The following is a 22,177-nucleotide window of genomic DNA, read 5'->3' on the forward strand; positions in this document are numbered from 1 at the left end:
ACAACATATATATATATATATATATATATATATATATATATATATGTATGAATGAAAGTACAAAAGGAACCTGAAAGCTACAACATAAAGAAATGAAACTCTACCTTGCTAGAAAGCAGTCTTGTGGTGTGTTCATGTGAAAGAAAAATTGAGAGAAGCCAGGACCTTCCTCCTGGACTTGCAGTACAACTAGATTTTCTCTGTTACACATTGAACGTGTTCTTAAGTAATTCAGGGGCTCTCAGCAAATACAAGTTACTCAAGTTCTTCACTGCAAAGAGCTATTTGTTCATTACTATTAAATAACACATACATATGTGTATAAAAGCCATAGGATCCCTGGTCTAAGCTTTAATCTTGACTCCTTGATGCTGTCTCTGTTGTTTAATCTTCCTACAGAATATTCTGCTTTCTGCTCCGAATCTCTCATACTGCTGGAGCCTCTAGCCCAGAATGACCCGTTTTGAACCACAAATACAGGCTGGGTGATGAGTGGATTGAGAGCAGCCCTGTGGAGAAGGACTTGGGGGTATCAGTGGATGGGAAACTGCCTGTGAGCCAGCAATGTGAGCTCACAGCCCAGAAAGCCACCCGTGTGCTGGGCTGCACCCAGAGCAGTGTGGGCAGCAGGGCGAGGGGGGGATTCTCCCCCTCTGCTCCCCTCTCCTGAGACCCCCCTGCAGGGCTGGGTCCAGCTCTGGGGGCACCAACAGCAGAAGGACACGGACCTGCTCGAGTGGGTCTAGAAGAGTGTTGGAGCACCCCCCTGTGAGGCTGAGAGAGTTGGGGGGTTCAGCTGGAGAAGAGAAGGCTCCAGGGAGACCTTAGAGCGGCCTCCCAGGGCTGAAAGGGGCTGCAAGAAAGGGGGGAGGGACTCTATCAGGGAGTATAGGGACAGAATGAGGAGTAATGGCTTTAAACTGAAAGTGGATAGATTTAGATTGGCTACAAGGAAGAAATTCTTCCCTGTGAGGGTGGTGAGACACTGGCACAGGTTTCCCAGAGCAGCTGTGGCTGCCCCCTCCCTGGAAGGGTTCAAGGCCAGGTTGGACGGGGCTTTGGGCAACCTGGGCTAGAGGAAGGTGTCCCTGTGTGTGGCATGGGGGTTGGAACTGGATGATGTTTAAGGTCCCTTCCAGCCCAAACGATTCTAAGATTCTATGATTTTTCCTTGCATTTCATTAAATCTGACATCTGTGCTTTCTGATACTAACGTTACAGGGTTAAAGCATCACGATTGAAACCCCACTACTTAAATGTGACTCAAATAACCATCTTATTCAGCTTTGCTGGTTTTACAACTAGAGAAGATGCTGTGTGGGAATTGCTGCCCACATATTGTGCTGCCTTTCAAGCATCCTTCAACTCCTCATTTCTCAGCAATAATGGGATTTAAATCAAGTGTCCTTTTTGATCTTATAAATGAGCCCCAGTATCTGTCCCTGTACCAAAACCGCATGGCATTTGCCTTCCAAATATCTCAGAGCAAAGTTAGGGGAGCAGAAATGTTCCTCTGTTACTCCTGGAGAAACTGAGGCACCGGGTGCTCATACAACATGCGGCAGACAGTGAAAGGTGTAAATCTGAGAATTCCTGGTTTTGTCTTGTACCGACAGTTGATGAGGCCACTGCTGCGATGTTGCTATGAAGTTTATTGCCATTTGAGATGTGCCAAATCCTGTGCTCATGTCAGAAACTGTAGGACATACGACACAGTGCAAGACCTGTGCCCTGCTGGCTGGGCAGATGGAGGATACTCCACAACACCTCAGACACGGCTACATGTCTATATTTAATAGGTTGAATCTGACCCCACTCACATTTTTAAAGCCAAGCAGCTCTGAAACACCACCATATAACTGCATATTACTCAAGTTTGAGTCCTCCTCCCCTCCAGAGGTGCATTCCCTGCCCAGAAAGGTGGGTTAAGGCAACGTCAGAGCTGATGTTCCGAGCTTGGACATGAGCCCACAGAGAGGTACATGCCTGGAGGAACTCCACAGCAAGACAACTGGAAACAAGATACACATCTTTTCTTGTAGCAGCCCCAGAGCCAACCATGCCTGCAGGGCAGGTGAGCCAGGCATGGCTAGAGCTATCGCTGCCCGACAAATTCTCCTATAGCAGCTCTAGTGAGGCCAGTGCAGAGCAAAGAGGTTATGCGGTCCCACCCTGCACTGCTCCTTCAGGCAGGGGTAGCTGTAGGCTGCGATAGTTACTATGCAGTTAAAGAAGGTGGGAACCGGTGTGCACCAAACACTAGCCCTCCTCTCAGGCCTTACAAAGTCTGAGCAGAGAAAAGGGGACCAGTGAGGGGTCAGGAAGGGAACGTACACCAAGAATATGAACAGACCTAGCATCTTTCATCACCAGAATGCTAGTCTGAGCCAGGGAAGCTGCTGCCCCATTCTCCTGGCAGATCTTACAATATAGCATGAAAAGAAAAATAGAAAGACACAACAATACTCGAAGGCCAGTATCGACTGCTGTCTTACACACAGTAACCTCTGTCCTATTTGGTCTCACAGTTCTGCAGTGTTTCACCAGGATTCAGGAGAAAAGCAGAAATTACTCCAAAGCACCCAGAGCATCCTCCTTCTGGAAGTTGGGCTGCTGGGGCCAACTGTAAGAGAGTGCAGCAAGGGTTGACTCCTGTCCAGCGGGAGCAGCTTTAAGCCAAGGCTCCAGTGTTTGACACCTGCCTGTGCCTGGCCATGGGCTCTGTCCCATCACTATGGACAGATCTGGTGACCTGGGCTCTCTGCTCACCCTGGCTGCCACCCTGGGCTTGCCCTGCTCTCCTTATTTGGGGATGGTGGGATGGGGGTTTGCTGGTGAAGACCCCTGCCCTGCTGTTTGTGTTGTCTTCCTCAGCTCCCCATCTTTAGGGAGCAGCTAGCTCTTGACATTTAGGTTTTTTCCTCCTTCCTTTCTCACCTAGCCCCAACAGAGCAGATACCATTGCAGTGCAACTTGTGGAGAAGTCTTTTCAGAAAAGAAAAATTGCAGTTACATTTTGCAGCTGAGTCTTAAAAATATCTTTGAAAGATAGGAATAGCAAAGCATACGAAATTTCCTCCTGACCCCAGAAGACGGCTGCTTTAGTAAAAGCTGGGACTTTAAGAAATAACAGCAAAAAGATTTGCTTTGCAGTCATAAAAACTGGCAATACCTCAGATAAATTTCAAAATGGCAAAAGCTTTAGATACAAGCCCTTGAACAAAGTCTATTCCTCAAAGATTTCCAAATTGTTGGGGAGCCAGTAAACTGAGGTCCACCACATCCTATGCTATTGCTATCTTTCTGACTGTTTTAGGGACCCTTGCAAATCTTAAAACACTTTTTTTTTTTTTCTCCCCTCTTTCCCAGGCCACCACAGAACCCCCCAAAAAGAAACCGGACCCTGTCACTTCAGAGACGGTGGTGATCTGGGGGCTGCGCCTCTGGCAGGTGATTGGTATCTTTGCCATCTTTGTCCTGGCAGTCAGTAAGTTGTAATTCTCTGCCTTGCACCAACCACAGCACCACCTCAAGTGAGACTTGTTCCTGGAGGACTACAGACCAGATGGCCATGGAGGTCACAGGCTGAGGGTCTTTGGTCTTTGGCATCACAGGGCTGCACACTGAGGGGGGTTTGCAGCAGGGAGAGGCAGGTGGGATCTTTGAAGGAACCACAGATGGGCCACCATGGCTTCATCTTGTCACATACTGATGAACAGGCCCTAACTGGTGACATCCCAGAGAACAGCAGCTACCATAGGGCTGTGCCATAGCTGAGACTGTGTTCAGCTACAGTACCACATTCAAGCCCAAATACATGTAATAGCCACGGTCCTTCCCTGTCGCACAAACATACAAATATATGTGAGCTCTTGTTGCACCGTCCCACATGCTGCAATAAGAAGCCTCAGGAGGTTTGCAGTCACAGACAGATCTGGTGTGAAGATCCCCAGCTCCTGTTCTGGGTGCCAAGACTTTCAACTTGATTTTAGCAGGGCTTTTAGGGCTTAAACCCTTCATTTTTTAGGACCCAGGCACTAGGACGTCACTGGCTCAGACCTGGTGACTGCATGGGATGGGATCACACACTCTCCCAGCACACTTTGGGGATCTGTCTGGGTATGGCTGATTCCCCACCCGAGTGTTTTCATCCAGCGTCATCCTCTTGCAGCTCACTCCCTGGGAAGAGTGTAAGCCAGCTTCAGTGTGCATTGCAAACTGCTATCATGGGCTTCCTTATGAGAATATCACTCAGGACACTGTCGTAACTCCATCAAAATTCAAAGGAAGGATCTTTTGCTCTCTCCTTGAGCCAACTATAACTTCATACCAAAACCTAATAGATAGGTTTTGATGTGAGTCAAATGTGATAAATCTATTTCTTTCCCATCTTCTTGTTACTCTCTAGATTTTTGCAAAGTGTATAACTAATTCACTTCTTCCAGTAAACAAAGTTATACTGACTCACCTAAAATTCCTCTGAACTTCCTCTTTTTCCTGTTAGGGACAGGTGAGCAGAGGGGACAGAGCTTGTCTTCAGTCTCTCAAGGTAAATCCTACCAACTTAGATATCACCTTAAATCCTTACCCACACTAGGAAGGACATCATCCAGCCACATGGACTTAGATACACCTAAATCTTCTAGTCATCTTTTACAATTCTCTTCTTTTTCTGGCTTGTGGCCCTAATTGCTTGCTGAAATCAATTTCCCAAGTGGAGTAATGAAGCATTTTAAAACAACTGAAGGGAAGTCTTGAGCACCTTAGATTTCTGCATCACTTCTGCTTAGTCCTCATAAGTGAGGAGTCCTGTCCAAACAGTGGCCACACACAAGCCTCCGGGTGGGGAGCAGCCACAGACAACACCAACCCTAACCTACAAGCATTCCTTGTCTAGAACACAGGTTTGCTGGGACAGCTCTAAAAACATAGGACTGATTTCTAGCGTTCCCTGTTATTTTTTAACTTACTACTTAAACCCTGTCTAGATGTAGCCCTAATCTAATCAAAGAACACAGCAGTCTGTGTGTTGCTGTCTCTGCTGGTATTGGGGGAATCAAGTTGCTTCATGTTGCCACCACAACCTCTTTGGCTGCTGTAGGTATCAGTCCACCCCTGATAGCCTTCCCGTTCTGCTCCCATGCTCAGTTTAAACCAGACATTCACATTTTCAAAGCAAGTACAAGGATTTTCTTCTGTTTTCTTTTCCCCTCATTGCCCTTTCTGGGCAAACACCACACCTTACACCCAAAGTCTGGGGGATAACTATTCCTACAACTTACCCACTCTACATCAATGAAGCTTATGTTAATTCATCACATGCTACAACACCCTTTGCAAACAATCACAAGAAACTCCACAGAGCAAAGTGAATGTGGCCAAGTATTTAACCTTAGTGACTCCATACACCATGTGAAACAGGCATCAAAATCAACAGCACGAGCTTTAGAATGCGAGTAGACTGGTGAAGGGCTTTACTTAGCTGTTTATTCTTGGTTCGGTGGGCACAAAATTGTAAAGAAATTTTTGCCCAGTAGAGCTGAGTGTTTTGTTGTTCATTAGAAATTGTCTCCGGCATAACCAGTTTATTTAGGGTTAGAAGCATGGAAAGTCTGCCATGCTGGCAAACCAATGCATCAGACGGCAGACTGCTTGCAGAAAAGAAAATAGTTACTTAAAAATATTAATAGCAAGCAAACACCCATGAAAATTTACTCAACCAGTGACAGCCCAGAAAAGAAATGTATTATAGAAAACAGCATAAAAGAAAGTTACTTGAAGTGCCAAAAGCAGTGAATTGTGAGAAACTAAAATACTTTGTGAAGGAACCATGTTTAGACGAGCAGACAAATAGGTTATGTGCAGTTCAATAAAGTAACGTCTGTTTTAAGGTTTTGAGTTCCTACTAACACACACAGGTAGCTCAACAAAATCAGACCGTTATGCCAGCCTGCCAGAAGTACGTACTACTGGAAGAGTAGGAAAGTATTTGCTAGGAGACCACAGGGTTTTGACTTGCTGAGTCTCAGAGTGATAGATAGATCCCATGCATCACAACATGTAACAGAGTCAGTTTATAGCTCTACTGCTCTGTTACAGCCTTTCTGTTTGCAGCAGCTTTCTTTCAATGATTAGAAGGACTTGAAAGCAACTGTACCAGTCAGCTTCATGAAAACAGTAAACCTTTGGTGAAGACAGCAACTATTTAACAAAGTCTGTGACCCAAGTCAAAACAAGGCAGGTTCAGACTTACTGACATTCAAATAACTGAATCATACAATCAACTCTCACCAGTTTTCTTGCTCCAGCAACATCGTCCTCCTCCTTTGCTTTGTGATCCCCAAAGCATCGATGGTTCCCCAGCTTTACCAGCAAACCTTTAACTCTTAGGAGCAGACACAGGTTTTTGTGAGTGGGGTCTTGGAAGCTGCCCTGGTATCAGTCCAGAAAACCAGGGAACATTCTACTTTTTTTATGGGGCAAGAGCAGAGAAGAGTTTTAGTATGCCTTCCTTTTCCCGGTTCTAGGAGCACCTTCCCAGCAAGAGTAACACAGTCCTCTAACAGCACTAACCCTCTGAACGAGGAGACAGAAGAACATCCTTTCTAGGGCTTCTTGGGGCCTGCACATGATCCCATTGGCTTACCACCTCACCTTGTTATCAAGGGTGTGTCTACTTTGTCATGTGAAAAATCAGGTGAGGAGTAAATGAGGATTGAGATGGCTTTAAAGTAAATGCCCCTAGGTACTTAGCTGTGGGTGATTGTGGAGTACTTGAACTGGATTCCTTTCAGTTGAAATGGAAATAGAATATAGCTGCTCCAAAAAGGTCGCAAGAGATGTATGATAGTTGCTAAGGGCAGCCACAGGACCAAACTGGAGTGCTCCACCTAAAATACACGGAGTGTGGATGGCAGATCCTCTGTGCTCTTCCACCACACAAACCTGCTCCTACTGAGTGACAGGACTTCCAAATTATGGATATGATCTAGGTGTAGTTTCCAACTCTTGCTCTTAGCAACTTCCACAAGATGGCATCATCGCATAAGAAAAGGTAGAAAAAAATGGTCAAAGCCAAACCTTCATTTCCTTATTAAAAACAAAACAAAAACCTACATAAAGACATCTTGTTTGTCAACACACACCGATTATATGTGTAAAAAGACTCTGGGGAAGATCTTCTAACTCATAGAGACCTTTTTGGTCAGGTTACAAACCAAAGGGGGCAACTCCTAGCTTTACCCAGCAGAGACCAGGAGATGAAAGGTTTGCACACCAGTTAGCAGAAAGCTTTTCTGTCTCCCCTGCGGCAAATAGACAACTTTCTCAGATGCCACATGAAAGCATCTCTCTGTCAGATACATCCACCTCTATCTTTTTCCTTTGTTTGTGCTCTGTGATAGGATTTGCCACAAGAGAAAAAAAAAATTTGGGAGTAAACCAACCTACAGTAGAAAATAAAACTTAGTAGCACATGCAGAGCATCATGCAGGTGATGCTGGAGTCATAATGCTCATGGATATGTGTATCATTACACAATTCTTATCTACTAAAATATCAGATATGTCAAATCTTTTTTACTACAACTGGAGAAGTCACGAGAGCTCATTTTTAAAGTGAACACAACCTCTACAGGGAAAAAAATCTGCAAAGAAAGGGAGGACAAGGAAAGTTTCTCAGGTACCAACTCACTGCTGTTTCTCTTGTAAGCCCCAAGATTTTAACTTAGTCATTTTGTCCTTGGTTAAAGGGAACCTTCCCTTTTGAATATTTGAATCAGTGTACCTTGAGGTCCTTATAAGGGCTGCCTCTCAGCACCTGGCATAATTCAGCTGCTCTGGATTGCTGGTTGATAAGAGACCCCTTGCAGGCAGGAGCAGAGATAAGCATTACATGGGTTTTTCTCTTTCTTAGAGATGCTTTGATGAGACAACAGACTGCTAAAATGAGATTAGCTGTCGTGAGGATTTGATTCACTCAGGAGCACTGCTATGTGGTATCTTGGTCTTGCTTGTTTTGGTTTGGTTTTTTTTTGTTTGTTTGTTTGGGGTTTTTTTTGTCCTGTGAAAGCTGTAAGAAGGGAACTAAGGCCCAACACTACTGCTCTGATAGGATGGGAATGAGTCATGACCTTGGAATCTTGCACAGCCTGTTTCACCTACAAAGACTGAGGACTTTGCCCCAAAAGTGTTACCCTTTGCAAACTGCAGTGCTGTGCTGGAGGAGAGGGTGGTCCTGACCCATCCTTGGGAAAGCCAGCAGCTGGCCCAAGGTTTGCCCCATGTGCTCTCCATTGACTCTCCCTTTTCTTTGGCATCACAACCACCATCGATGTTTTAAAGTAGCCCTGGGGGCTGTTTATTTTCCTCTCTGGATGTTACTTTGTTTTCAAGGTCTGCTAGCTTCCTTGTTTATGTACACCCCGAGGGCTGTTGACAGCAGCCCACCCTGGAGGGTGCAGGCAGTACCTCTTTGAGTAAGGATCCACTGATTTCTACAGAAGCAATTGAACAACTGGGTCTGGACACAGTCTTGACATCCCTCCTGGCATATCCCTCTAGAGTGAAAGGCATGAATAGAGGAGAGAGGGCATGAGGAGGCTGATGGCAGTAGGGAAGTAATGCCTCTCAGCTCCAGTCCAGAGTCCTCCTTCTTCTCTATCATGCCAGCTTGATGTTGAAATACATGACAGATGTATTTCGGGTACCAGAGGCAGGGAGACACCCTTTTCCTTATCATCCTGTTTTGAATCTGTACTCCATGGAACGGAGAAAATGAGGGAGAAGGTAGGATGGAACTGTAGCAGGAGGTTCCCACATGTGGTGGGATTGCTGCAGAGCTGTTTCTGCATCCCACTGCTGTGTTCCAGGCATAAGCTCAAACCTTGTGCTCAACTCAAACCGAAGACCAAGTTTGTTTTGGATGAGACCTAGTTATCATGACAGGGAACTTCTGAGCTACCTAAGCCAGTTGTGGACTTTAGACCACCTTGTGTCCATGAGTGGTGGACCTTTAATTCATTGGGAGCTGGTGTTTTAGTAACACCAGAACAGTTCTGGGGCCACAGAAAATTTTTTTTCACTGCACATCCTTACATGTAGTCCACTCCAGCTCTAGTACAACTGGGAAGTAGGGCTTACCTGGTTGAGGAGTGACAAAGTAGTGGGCTGAAGCAGAAGCTGATTGCAAAAGGACTCAGTTCTGATCTCTGTTTCCTTATCTTTGTGACCTTCTGCAAGACCTACCGGAGATGCTTTCCCATTCTCATGTATGACAGTCAAATAGTAACATGTAGCCCCAGACATGAGCATCAGCAATTTTTCTCCTGACATATAACTACAGACATGAAAGCTTGAAGAAGCAGGTCTGTCATCAGGAGGGATGCTTGGGAGTCACGAATGCAAAGCTTTTTCTTATCTCCCTGCATAAACTGGAAGCCTTTCCCTTGAACCTGTCAGAAGTTCAAGAGGAGTATAAAATAGTGTGAGAGCTCAAGGGAGGAAGGCTCACACTGAACAAACACGTTTCCAGGAATCAAGTATTATTTAATGAGTACCAAAAAAGCCATTAAACATCTTGAATGCAATTAACTGAGTGCGTTTTAGTTTGAAGTGTTCGAGGTTTTTATTCATCAGCTTGCTGCGGGTGTTGAAGTATAAATGCCAAGCAAAAGATTTACACTATTGAATTACCATTACTGTTTGGATGGCAAAACTACCCAGATGTTTGCATTAATGAGCAGAATTTCCAGTGAGGCATGGATAATTTAGGCTGACTCAGGGATGTTTCACATGGTTCTTTCTGACAAAGGCTTTAGCTGTTTATCTTCAAACAGGGCATCACCAGCAGCCCAGCATATGAGAAACACTCATCAGGGTGCACAGAATAATATGTGCAGAGAGGGATGCAAGAAGGAGAGTACTGTCCTTTATCACAGAGAACATCACTTGGGACAAGGGATGGCTCTTATGTGGAGGCAATAGGTTTAGCCCTTCTTTTGCCCTCAGCCCAAATTCTCAAGGAAACCTCTTACCACAGATGAGACATTTCCTTCTGTTTTAGAGCTGTTCTGCACTTGTGTGCCTACAAAATAGCTCAGGCCTCCAAACTTATTGGGACCAGCATATGTAGGTCAAGCTGAGACCAAAATGGAGTTCTTAAGAGAAAGTTAAGTGTCTTTTACAAAGGAAGGACTATTTTAAGTACTCCAATTAATAACAATATTCTTTCTTGTTGATTACTTTGATAACAAATAACCTATGCTGTTCTTGTTTTGTACTATAATGTTATCAGAAACTTCTGTTGTTGTACATGTTCACACTCATACACTCACACATACCCACGGTTGTGACCCCCATCAGCTAAAAAGCATTGGAGATGTCATTGCCTGAGGCTGGCTCCTCTTAAATGTGTCAGCTATCAGGTCACATAGAGGGGGCTGTGGCTGGCATCTGCAAGAATTGGGCTGCTGGACCATGGTGGGGCTCCACAACAGCTTCTCCTTGGGTATCATCACCAGGTGGAAGCCTAACCTGCTTCTTCATCCTCCCTCCCACTTGGTAACCATCCATGGTCAAGGCAACGGGGTGATGGAGTGTGGATTTGTGCACAGGTGGTCTCTGGTATCAGGGGTGGGGACTGTGAGGAGAGGCAGCTTTGCTGTATGGCACAGTGCATGAATCCGGTGTGCTTGAAATCTCTGTGAGATAAGCAAGTCTCACTTGTGTATGCCTTCATGGATCTGAATATGCAAGTCAGATTTGCAGCCTTCCTGGGAAAACCCACTTGGTTAATTCCTCATGTTCTCAGTTATTATTACTATTGTTATGTTAATGGACTATCATAATTTTAATTCCCATTTGCCCTTCATGTGCAATTTCATGCATTTTCTCTATCCAGAAGAACAGACACAAGCCACCATCTCAAACAAAATCCAGCTAACACCAAACAACAGGGATTTTTCAGATTCCCAGGGCAGGGTAAATCATAGCCCATAAACCTGCTTCTCAGCTGATATAAATGAGTGTAGGCAGCAGCCATATGTTGCTTACAATTAATTATTAATTGAAACCTGTATGTACCTATAGGATACATGAGGTCTGGAAGTAGACAAGTCTGAGTTGCCCAGATTAGATCCAAATCCAGTTTTGATCTTCCCAAGTCACAAGAGTGGCTGTAGGTAATTGGGATCCTGGGTTTTGTTGCTCGCTCTAGTTTGACAGAAAATACAGGCCCAGCTTATTGACTATTTTTCTGAATAAATGCCTCACAAGAGATATTTCTCCTTGTTATGGAACAATTATCCCTAGATCTTACCTCACACAGCTGCAGGAGATCTTGTGACAGCACCTCTCCTTGCATGGAGGCAATGGAAAGGGTTCAGTCCCAAACCTTTCACTGCCTATGATGGTAAATCCTGCTCCTGCTCCCAGCCTTTAAGACAAGATGATGGGGAAAGGAAGTTAGGGAGCTCCACCTTAGCCTTAGGAGTTATTAAAGCCTTAGGGCATTAAAGACCCCAAAAAAGAGACAGAAAGCATAATCAATCAGGAGCTTTTTAATTTTTTTTTGGGCTTGTGTTAATTACTAGCTCAGATTACCAGCCGAAACGTCTAATATGGACTTTGTCACTATGATTCATCTCGCATATCTAGAGATGCCTTCAGAGTAGGCATCTAGAGCGACTAGATGAGAGATTAACTGGGAATAATTAATCTGTTTTCTTTAGATATCTACCGAAGGGTGAGATGACCTGTGTCACCAAGTGCCCTGGATCTACAAGGATGCTCCAGGGATCTCTCAGTGACTAACTGCTTCTTTTTGTCCAACACAACATTTCCTAGCCCAGAAATCTAACTCTGCTCTGACTAAAAGCATCTAAGGAAACATTTATTCTGATAAGAGGTCCAAACCTAACCCATATGTTCCACTGGTGAGCTCAGAATAATACAAAGTGTCTGCTGCTAAAGCTATCCTCCTTGCCAATAGACAAGAGAATAGGAAAACAAATAAACAAAAAAACAAAAAACCAAAACAAAACAAAAAAAAGAGGTAGAAGGAGCCACGTGGGGAGTTGGCTGAATCTGTTCAAACAAAATGCAGTGAATGACAGCAGAAGCAAGGATGTGTGGTTGGGAGAAAGGAATAGAGACTGCATCTACAGAATAAACAAACTTTCAGTGGCTGAATTATAATTATTAAAATTTAGTAACTATTATCCAAGCAAAGCAATCAGTTAAGCAACACAGTTCAGGGCAATGCTGCAGTAAGAAGTTATTTAAATGTGTCAGTGTTGGTTAGTGAGAGGTAAGAAGATTTTTTTGAGCTCTGTATGTTGTCCCAGTGAGATACTTGTGCGTATGTATGAAAACAAATACTGAAAAAACAAAGGCTTGCGGGAAAAAAAACAAACCAAACCAAACCACAAACAAAAAACAAAGTCCAAAAAGTCATCACCTCTCTTCAACGCCTGGAGAAAGGTCTTCAAAAAAGTGTCTCACTGAATGCACTTTGTTTAGCTTGTTGGAAGGAAGAAGGCCACTTGGTTGCAACATTGAAGGGCCTCAGAAAGAAAAGATAAATAAGTATTAAAGATCTTCTTAGTCTAGCAGATAGAGGTGAGAATAGAGCCTGGACATTAAAACCGGGTCAATTTAAATGAGAATTTGAGAAATAAATGTGTCAGGGAGGGTGATTAAACATTACCACACTGTCCACCCCTTAACAGCTCTCCCAGAGTAACGTGGGATTCAAACCAACATGAGTTATTCCACTCAGGCCATAATAAAACATAATACCCCATGATGTGCAGAGAGGTCAGATGATGTGATCTAATGTTGTGGAGAGATCCTCATTTCCAGACACCAGGAAAATATCATGTGTAGACGCATAGTTAAGCTTAACGACTGAGCAAATATTGGATTTGTCCTGGGTCCTCACAGCAGTTTTTTTTCAGCATATCTTCAGGGTATTTTACAACGGTGGACATATTTGAAAACATGTTTTACTTGAAGTCCTATTGGTACAGCTATTGGGACTACAACCTAGATCTCTTCATTCTTTGGCTCCTAGTTTTGATTTGTAGGAAATGAGTACATTAATCCAAGTACTAGATTTCCACCGAAAGAACAGCTGTAGAGTGGGATAAATACAGGACCGAGAAGAATCTTGAGAGGGCATCTAATTAATCTCCAACTTGGACTTCAGTTTTGACATTTTTACCATCTGTGTCTCTTTGTTTTCCAGAAGAAATTAGATCCCGAGTCCCTATTGCCGCAACTTGATCCCAAGTCTGAGCCACAGCCAGGATGCAGTTACATGCCCTGTAGATAGTTGCACACTCTTTAGAAGAAAAGCCCAGCTTAGGGACCCCTTCTGAAGCACTAGTATCTCAGTAATATCTCTAGTAGGAGCTGTGGCATCTTTAAATGAGGTGGTCCAGGCAGCAGCAGCAGCATCATTATCTCAGCACTCAGGGTGGACCAGTCCTACAAGCAGCCACCCAAGCACTAACTAACTTTCTTAGGAGTTTGGTAGCGCTCAGTATTGTCACAATTAGCCACGAGTAGCTTGAACGGCCAAAATACGCTAGCTCTTTCCTTAAAGCATCATGGCAGTCCCATAGTAAGGAACTCTACAGGCTTCTCAAAGAGCACTTACCACAAGTGCTGCAGTTAACTTGCCATTGAATCCATCTGCATTAATTGCCTGCATTAACGGAATGGCTGCCTAATCAACTCGGAGCGGCACAGGCTACTTTGCTAAATGTTAATTAAATGCTTCATTAATAGACTGTATTTTTTCAGCTTCAAAGGGAAGAGACCTACCTTTCCATTCAATTTATGAAACTGTTCATTTCTCAGTCACAGCTCTGCTGAAATATTACATCAAGCACTCTCTGGAGAAGATATTTCTTTTACATCTTTCCCAGCTCCTAGGAGAAGCAGGTTGCTTTACTTCTTTCTGTTGCTTTGCTGTTTGAGTGGGTTTGGGGTGTTTTTTTTTTGTTTGTTGTTGTTGTTTTTAGTTTTTTAATTTATTGCCCAGCTAAACTAGAGGCAACTGTGTTACAGTTGATGAGCTAAATTTACTTAAGCAAAAAGAAAAAAGAGTCGATGAACAGGGTAACTTGGCTATATGGATATTTAGTTCAAGTCAGTAGAGCTCCTTCCATGTTTTTTAGCGTATGCTCTTAGCTTGCTTCAATTGCAAAACAAAATGTTTTGGTTTAAGCCAGTGGGAGTAAACACACAGCCATTATTTACTCACAAGCATCTAATTGTTTATGGTGGAAATTCTGTGTTTAACATTTGCTCTGTTACTGTACTTCAGAGGAGAGTTTATGGGGGCCATTTCTCATCTCCTCCCACCTGAATAGTATTTGATATGAATATTAGGGAGACATTACTCCCTGTAAAAATAATGAAAACATGCCATAAATCCAGAAAGGAACCAGTCTCAGAGTTCGTTATTTCTCTGGTTTTTTTTGAGTATCTGCAGAAGAACAAAAATATATCACTTAAAATACCTCTTCTGACATCACAGACAGCAAAAAGTTGACTCCTTTAAAATACCCATTTCATAAAGGAACGCTAAGTATTTGTTTCCTTCTTGAAAAAATTACATTTCACACCATCAACCTGGCAGAAACAATGGAAAAATATTTGATACATTGTTAGTTTCAATCTTTGGTGTGGAGAGAGAACACCATGTGCAGGATCACACCTGACTTTTAATTTAAAATAGAAATGTTCCTTCAGAATACCTGGTTAAATTCAACTGTGTATGTCTCGTAACTAAAAAAAAAAAAAAAAAAAGTGAGAAAATTATTTTTTAGAAGCTAAACAGCAAAGCAATACACAGAATGTTATTGAAGAAAAAAACCTGTATTTTAATTGTGTGGTTTACGGAAGATGCTTACTATCACAGTATCACAAGGCCATATATTATTAGTACAGAAAAGTTGATAAAATTAGAGAATTGAAAATTATCCCACTACATTTTGTCACACGGGATGATTCTTCTGCTATATGTAGCTTGATAGCAGAGGAACCATGAGTAACGTCACCATTCCAAGCCTTGATTGTGAGTATTTTCATGGACCTTCCATGGTGCTAATGGGACACTGACACATCTTATGGAGCTTTAATCTCACCATAGCATCAGACAGGCAATGGTTTAATCAGGCTGCATTTTAGAAGCCTTCTCGACAATTAAAATGAAAGCTGAAATCCTGGAAAGGAAAAGGAGACCCACGGCATGAAAAAAAGGGACTAAATAGTGCTCGATAGCAAGGTGAGTAAAGCATTCACCTCAGGAATCAAAGAATTGGTGAATGTTGAATATAAATCAGGTATTCAAGGCTTGAAGTCAGGTCATCTGCCTGCCAGAAAAAAAGCATAATAATAAATTCTCAGGTTACATCCAAGCCAACTGGTTCCCCAAATACTTCATCCTGTGGACCCAGAATCAAGAGTGATCAAGCTATCACTATTGAAACTGAGTTGCAACTAATATTCCTGCACATATTCATATCCCAAACAAAAACCTTTTAAAGCTACTTTTATTGCTCATATAAACCTCGTGGAGTGTTTTAGTGTTTTGTTTGTTTGTTTGTTTGTTGGTTGTTTTTTTGGTTTTTTTTTTTTAAGAATGTTGTAATTCTTCTACCTTGAGAACACGGGCCTGTCAGTTAACATGCTCAATTGATACCATGTCACATACTAAGCTTTTATAGGGTATTAAAGTTTAACTCTCGTGTAAGGGAGTACAGTCCAATTTATTGATCTGCTATCTTATAGGAATGGGCATTTTTAAACAGCGATCCTCATTACCAACCACCCTCACACAACAGCTAAGTGTAACTGGCATCGGATGCAGCCACATTGGTAGTGATGGAGCAGGTCTGAGGTGATACCAGACAACCATGTCCATGGGTCAAGGTCTGGGTCAATGAGACACATGGCCAGGCATGGGCACAGCTACAACATCCACTGCAGAGCACCTCCAGTGAGGGCCAGGCATGAGAGCATCAGTTTAAGAGTCACTCTGAGAATAGAAAAGGGGAACCTCCACTGAGGCTTCTTCTAACTCCTCCTTCGAAGGCAACCAGCCACGTTACTTCTCATGTGTCCCAGAACCTGGGCAGCCAAACCCCAGAAAGCATCATGGTGGTGAGGATGCTCTTAGGACCCTTACAGGCATGTTCAGTTTTCCAGGTTGTCTTCAGAACAAAAACATCTCTGTTCTTCTAGTGGAATATATTGTTAACCTTGGCATCAACAAAAGCCCAGGAAACATTACAGGTTACACTGCTTTCTGGTTCACTTGGTAGAAAAATTATCAGTGGAGCAAATATAATCTCACCGTTCTGAAGCAGGAAAAAAATTAAACTATCTACCAGACACAACAGAAATGGTGCTAAGAAAGCTCCAAACTTCTAATAACAAAGATGTCACTCTTAACTGCCAAAATATAAGATCCACCTCTTCTAACTGAGGGAACAGTTTGCACCCGATCTCTGATGCCCTTTGGGAAGCCCTAGGACACATTTTCCAGCCCCTGGCTCTCACTCCAGGGAATCCCAGCTCTTCCACCAACCTCCAAGCTCTTTTTGTAGTTAATGGAGAGAAAGACAGTGTCAGAATATGATTTATTTGACATACCTTAAATTTCTGTTTTAAGATGCGATTAATCACCCTTCAGAGTTGCTTCTTTCTCCCCATCAGTAATAAAGGGAGCCTGGAGTGACTGAGAGTGTCATCTCTAGCTTTGGGACACACAAAGCAGAGCAGATGAATTCTACCCACTGTCTCCTGTGTCTGACCTGGTGGGAAAAACAAAGTTATGCAACAGGCGATATCTTCCCATTAGCAATGAAGTGATCATTCCTGGCATTAGTTTCAGTGTTCTAAAACTCCTGTACCAAAATCTTATTCACTGGCCTATTCTTTTAAACAGATAATGGCATTCAATCCAATACATACCCCCCTGCATGGCTTGAACCTTAATTTAAGCACAGCTTGCAAGGAGGATGGAGATGGGAATAGTACTGAATTGTTTTCACATTGGCGTGCAGAATAATGACTTTCCAACCAGTAAGGTTATAAAGAAGGTATGTTATTCAGCACTGGGTGCACGGGGGATCGCTCCTCCACAAGCGTGCACATTTCGGAGTGAAAAGTAGCTCCTTTCTATAGTGTAAGACGTTTACATATTCATTATAATCCCAAGAATAGGGAGAGAAGTAACAATTAGTTTTGAGAATTCATTATCATAAATCCCGCCCCAAGTCCCTCCCCTTTGTGTCTCCTGGTGGTCTTGGGCGAGGGTCTTCAGGATGAAGATTGAAGATGCCTCCTCTTTCTCTTGTGACTTTTCACCCAGTTAGGTCTTTTCTGCATGTCAATTTAGCATTCCTTGAATCCCAGTTTCTTATCTTGGGACTCAGTAGTTGCAGCTCCTCCCTTATCTCAAGAGCCCATCCTGCTGAGACCTTATCCTGCTGAGAGCCCACCCTGCTGGAAGCCCTGCATCTATTTTGTTAAAGTTTCTCACTTCATCATAAGCCTCTTGCTTCCATGGCAGCTGATTATCAATCATTTCACACCCCAAGACAACATAAGTCCCCAGTACCTCAGTGTAACACTTCATCTCCACTAGAAAGTTGAACAGAGAGCTCAGCTCGTGATTATCATGTTGTCACTAACATTTTTGTGCTTGGTAGAGTTATGAGATATAGAACAACCCCTACTCCTTCCTGCAGGGCTGAGCCAACTACTGTGATGTTGGCAGGCATTTTATCTTTGACTTTCAAGGGCATTGACCCATCTCTTTGTGCCTTACTTGAAAGCTGACAGCCTTATTGCTTATCAGTCTCCAGGAAATACGGTGCTAATTTTCCTGGCAAGTTTTTCTCAAATGTGAGTAGAGGATTTCCTGTCTTGGCTCAATTCCAGAGCGATTTTAGGAAAACACGACATCTTGATTTTAAAATGGTTAGAGAAAAAGCACGTACCCCATTCTCCCCAGTAAATTGTCTTCCTGCTTGCTGTCCCTGCTGAAAATGCGGTCGTGTCTAGTCTGGCCTTGCCTTGAGTCCTTGCGCAGCTACTGGGTATTTTTTTATCTGCTAGCTTGAAAAGGTCTGTGCTGTCTCATGGTTGTGACACAGCTGTAGCTGGCTCTGTGGGCAGGTGCACAATGAAATCCTACTGTCCTGAAAGCAGAGCAGATCCAACCTTGTGCTTTCCAGATGTGGTATGTTACCCATTTTCAGGCTGCCCGTGTTGTGCTTGCCAACAATGACTTATGGGTACCTTGCTTTTCTTTTGCAAGACAAATAAAAGCTCAATTACCCTCAGCTTGTTGATGACCCTCATGGAAGAGCAAGGATAAAAGCATCTTGATTGCTTCCACAATTACAGATTATTTCAATTTCATGTTGGTTTAGGCAATTCACTTTGGTTTCAGGTGTCTCATCCTGTTGTGACATTTAGATAGCTCTGAGCGTGATTCCACTACAGCACCTCCGCAGCAAACTGTTTAAGGGGAGCAGCAAATTCAGAAAAGGGATAGAGGAGCTACTACATTTTGACTGGTAACTTTACACCAACCTCAAAACACTGAGAAAAGTGTTTTACTACTTCACTTTTCTCTTTTGTGATACGGAGAGATCATGCAGAGCTTGTTTCTAGTTAGCGTGATGCCTCTTGACTTAGGAGAGGCTGAGCAGGTACAGGGCAATCTTTTAGGGAAAAAAAATTACACCACCAAATGGTCTGGCTGCTTGTGTTGTGGAGGCTATCTGCAAAATGGTTTGACTTCTGGTGAATGAGAAATGCTCACGCTTGGAACGAAACATACAGATTATTTCTCTCATTTCCTTGGATGAGTCTCAAAGGTCTAATACGTTGTTCATAGTGATATAAAGCCAGATGAGATTACATGCCCAAAAGTTGGATGCTTGCTCCTTTCTTGTAGCACTGATGTGGCATGGGGGAACTCGAGTTAAAATGAGAGACAGGCCATGTAAAACTGGTAAGACAACATCTTTCCAAGAACAAGGCTCTGCCTGCCTGCAGAACCCATTTCCATACGATATATCAACACGGTTAAGAACTTATGTAGGTTGGAAAGTTGAACTTTTATTTAGAACAGAAGAATCCCTCAAACTATTTTAAAGATGCCTACAAAGAAGCAACTCAAAATTTCACCGTGACCATGAGATCTCATACTTCTTGACATGTGTTTATGGCCTGTGGGCCAACTAATTTTATGATTACCTGTTTCTGAGTTTTCCCTGAAGTTGCTTCTTTGTTGTTGTCAGAAATAGTACATGGATGAAGCAGTGATCTGCTCGAGCCTGTGAATTCCTAGTCTGGGAAACAAACTGATATTGATTTCTTTACAATGAACTGTCTGAATCATGATTAGATTTGCAGATGGAAATTCAGAAATAACATATAGGTTTAAGCATGAAAGAAAAAATAGATCTTATTAGGAGAAAAAGCATCACCTGCATACTTAAGACATGCAAAGAAGCCTAGCTCATGGAAAGGAGAATGATGGAATAGTAAGAACATGATGGGGAGATTTAGGAGACCTGAGTTCTAGGCCTGCCCTAAATGCATTTGCATGAAATTCAATTAAGGCATGTATTGACTGCTTGTTGTGGATCTATTTTGGAGGGTTTCCATGCCAAACTCCTCATTGCTTTCTTCAGCTGGAGATCCACAGCCCCAGCATCTACCTGCCACAAATATGAATGGCAAAGATGTGTTGTGAGGAAACTCTAGCAATAACACACCGTTGAAGGGTGGTGGTACATCTTAGCTGCTGATATCATTTCCATCAAGATCATGAATTTAATTTGATGATGCTCTGATTCTCAGAAACACCAGTGGCATATATGGTTTAAGGCAATGGTTTACCCTGGTTTTGGTGGGAAAGACATGCTCAGTCCTTTACCACAGCTCACCTGAAGAATGATAATTTATTTTCAGGTAACTCATTTGCTTTAGACTGTGACCATATCCCCCAGGCAGGTACTTCTACCGATGCAAATGGCTACAGGTTCCCACTGGAAGAAACTCTTCTGAAATTAATTTTTCTTCCTGCTGTCTCCCCACTGTAAATGGGCCAGCCTGTACTAAACAGAGATCTGCTGGCTGAACTGAATGCTCTTCCTTCCCTCTCTCCTTTCCCAGTTATCACACTGTGCTGCATCTTCAAGTGTCGGATTCCCCGGACGAAGAAAGAGATTGAGGCACGATATGCTCAACGGCAAGCAGCCAAGACATATGCAGACAAACTGGAGACTGTTCCACCACTCAACGAGCTGACCGAGATCCCTGGAGGTACCTCCCGTGCCCACACCTACACATGAGACTCATCTCTTCTTTTGGGGTTGCTTTCTGTATGCATGAATGCAAAGGGCTAGGTCCTCCCTTAGTGTAAATCAGTGTGGCTCCTTGGGCACAACCATTTAGATATTGCCATGACTTGTTAAACCCCTCCCATTCACATGCACTAAACCTGCAGCATTTGTGGCAGCAGGCACAGTCATTTAGTTGAAAGGGACAGTTTCTCCATTGGTACAAGTTGGGCTCATGCCTTTGAAGTGAGTGTTTAAAATTTCCAGAGAGTCTGATTCATTTTAAGGGCCAGTTCCTGGGTTGGGGGATATGAGTAGGAAGAAAATTGTTAGAGTTTCACACTAGCCATAAATGGCTTGCCCTGTTTGGACAGCAAGTATTTCTGTCACTGGTCTCTGCTGCTCTCACTCATCTTTCCTGATTCTGTACCCTAGGCTCTACTGAAACTCTCCTAACTCTCTCTGGTCCTGTCCAGTCCAGACCTCTCAACTCTCTGCCTGTGGTGAAAGAAGAAGACGAAATGGCCCTGCAAGGAAATTAGGGGTCTGCCTTCCTGTCTGTCTGTCTGTGGCTTCTCTTTTCTGATGAGATCTGTCATACCTTAGACTCTCCGCTTCTCAGCTCCCTTTCTGCAATTGACCTCTCTTTTCCTTTATGAACCCTTTTTATGAACATATTTTTTTATCTTTCCTGAGTCTCTGCAAGCCCTGTGGTCTATAGCTTCATAGGAACTGGAAATTTCCTTAACTCAAAATGTGATGCTTCAGTTCATGAAACTGGTGAAAGAAGCAGATAACATAATTGTAGAAATTTAGTCCTACACCAGCAAAATACAGAACTAAGTGCTTAACAGTAGGAATTTGCACATACCTCAGGATTTTAGAGGTGTTTCAACATTGGACTATGACTATACTGAGGATTGCCAGACCACTCTCTGGAGCTAAACCCAACTGGCATGAATAAGCCCTTGTCAGTACAGTTAAATTCTCTTGACCCATTTTAAAGTCAAAGGTCATCCAAATGTCTAGTTAGTGCACTCTTACATGTATAAACAAACACACATGGAAGTGTTTAGTATTATATCCTTTGATTTCCTGCCCAAAAGACCAAATTCTGACTCCATAAGGACCACCTATCAGTAGATCCCAGAGGGTGTGAAGGATCATGCCTGTAGATAGCAGACAGCCAAATTCACTCATTTGCTGCTGCATCCTCTTCCTGCCTCACTGTTACTTCTGAAAAAAACAATAAATTATACATGAGGATATCCAAAAGAGACAGAAAGGGTATCTGGACAGCAGAATGACCATTTCACCCCAGAATGCTAATAAATTTTGATCTCCTCTGCAGCCTTTACATCCCACAAAGATGTACATGTACTCCGTTCAAAGGCTGGCTACTTTGGCGTAGATTTAATCAGACCATGGTAAATTATTGCAGCATGAACTCATGAATAAATTACTAGAAGAAAGCAATTTATACAAAGTCATCTGAACCCTCAAGACCTAAACTTTTTAACCAGTTAAATGTAGAAGTTGAGTAGAAGACCTAAACTTTTTAACCAGTTAAATGTAGAAGTTGAGTAGAAGACCTAAACTTTTTAACCAGTTAAATGTAGAAGTTGAGTAGTTGGACAATTTTTAGCCAGTTAAACGTATAAGTTGGGTAGTTGACCACCCTTTGACATTTAAGAATCCCAGAATTATGGTCCTGGCATGGCGCAGGGTAGGAGGCTGGTGAATAACATGTTGCTGAGTGGCCGGTGATGTCTGATAATGAATCCATATTCTCTGAATTTCCTA

General features: G+C 43.0%; 1 protein-coding gene across 1 annotated transcript in view; it reads left to right on the forward strand.

Moving 5' to 3' along the window:
* TMIE (transmembrane inner ear) overlaps nt 1-22,177 on the forward strand; it is a 38,673-nt gene that overhangs the window by 13,057 nt on the left and 3,439 nt on the right. Inside the window, exons 2-3 of the mRNA XM_026843740.1 lie at nt 3,370-3,487; nt 20,208-20,357. Of these exons, the coding sequence (XP_026699541.1) occupies nt 3,370-3,487; nt 20,208-20,357 (268 nt within the window). The remainder of the gene's footprint in view (nt 1-3,369; nt 3,488-20,207; nt 20,358-22,177) is intronic.

This window comes from Athene cunicularia, assembly GCF_003259725.1.
Source record: "Athene cunicularia isolate RWA chromosome 2 unlocalized genomic scaffold, athCun1 chr2_part1, whole genome shotgun sequence".
In the NCBI taxonomy this organism is placed as follows: Eukaryota; Metazoa; Chordata; class Aves; order Strigiformes; family Strigidae; genus Athene; species Athene cunicularia.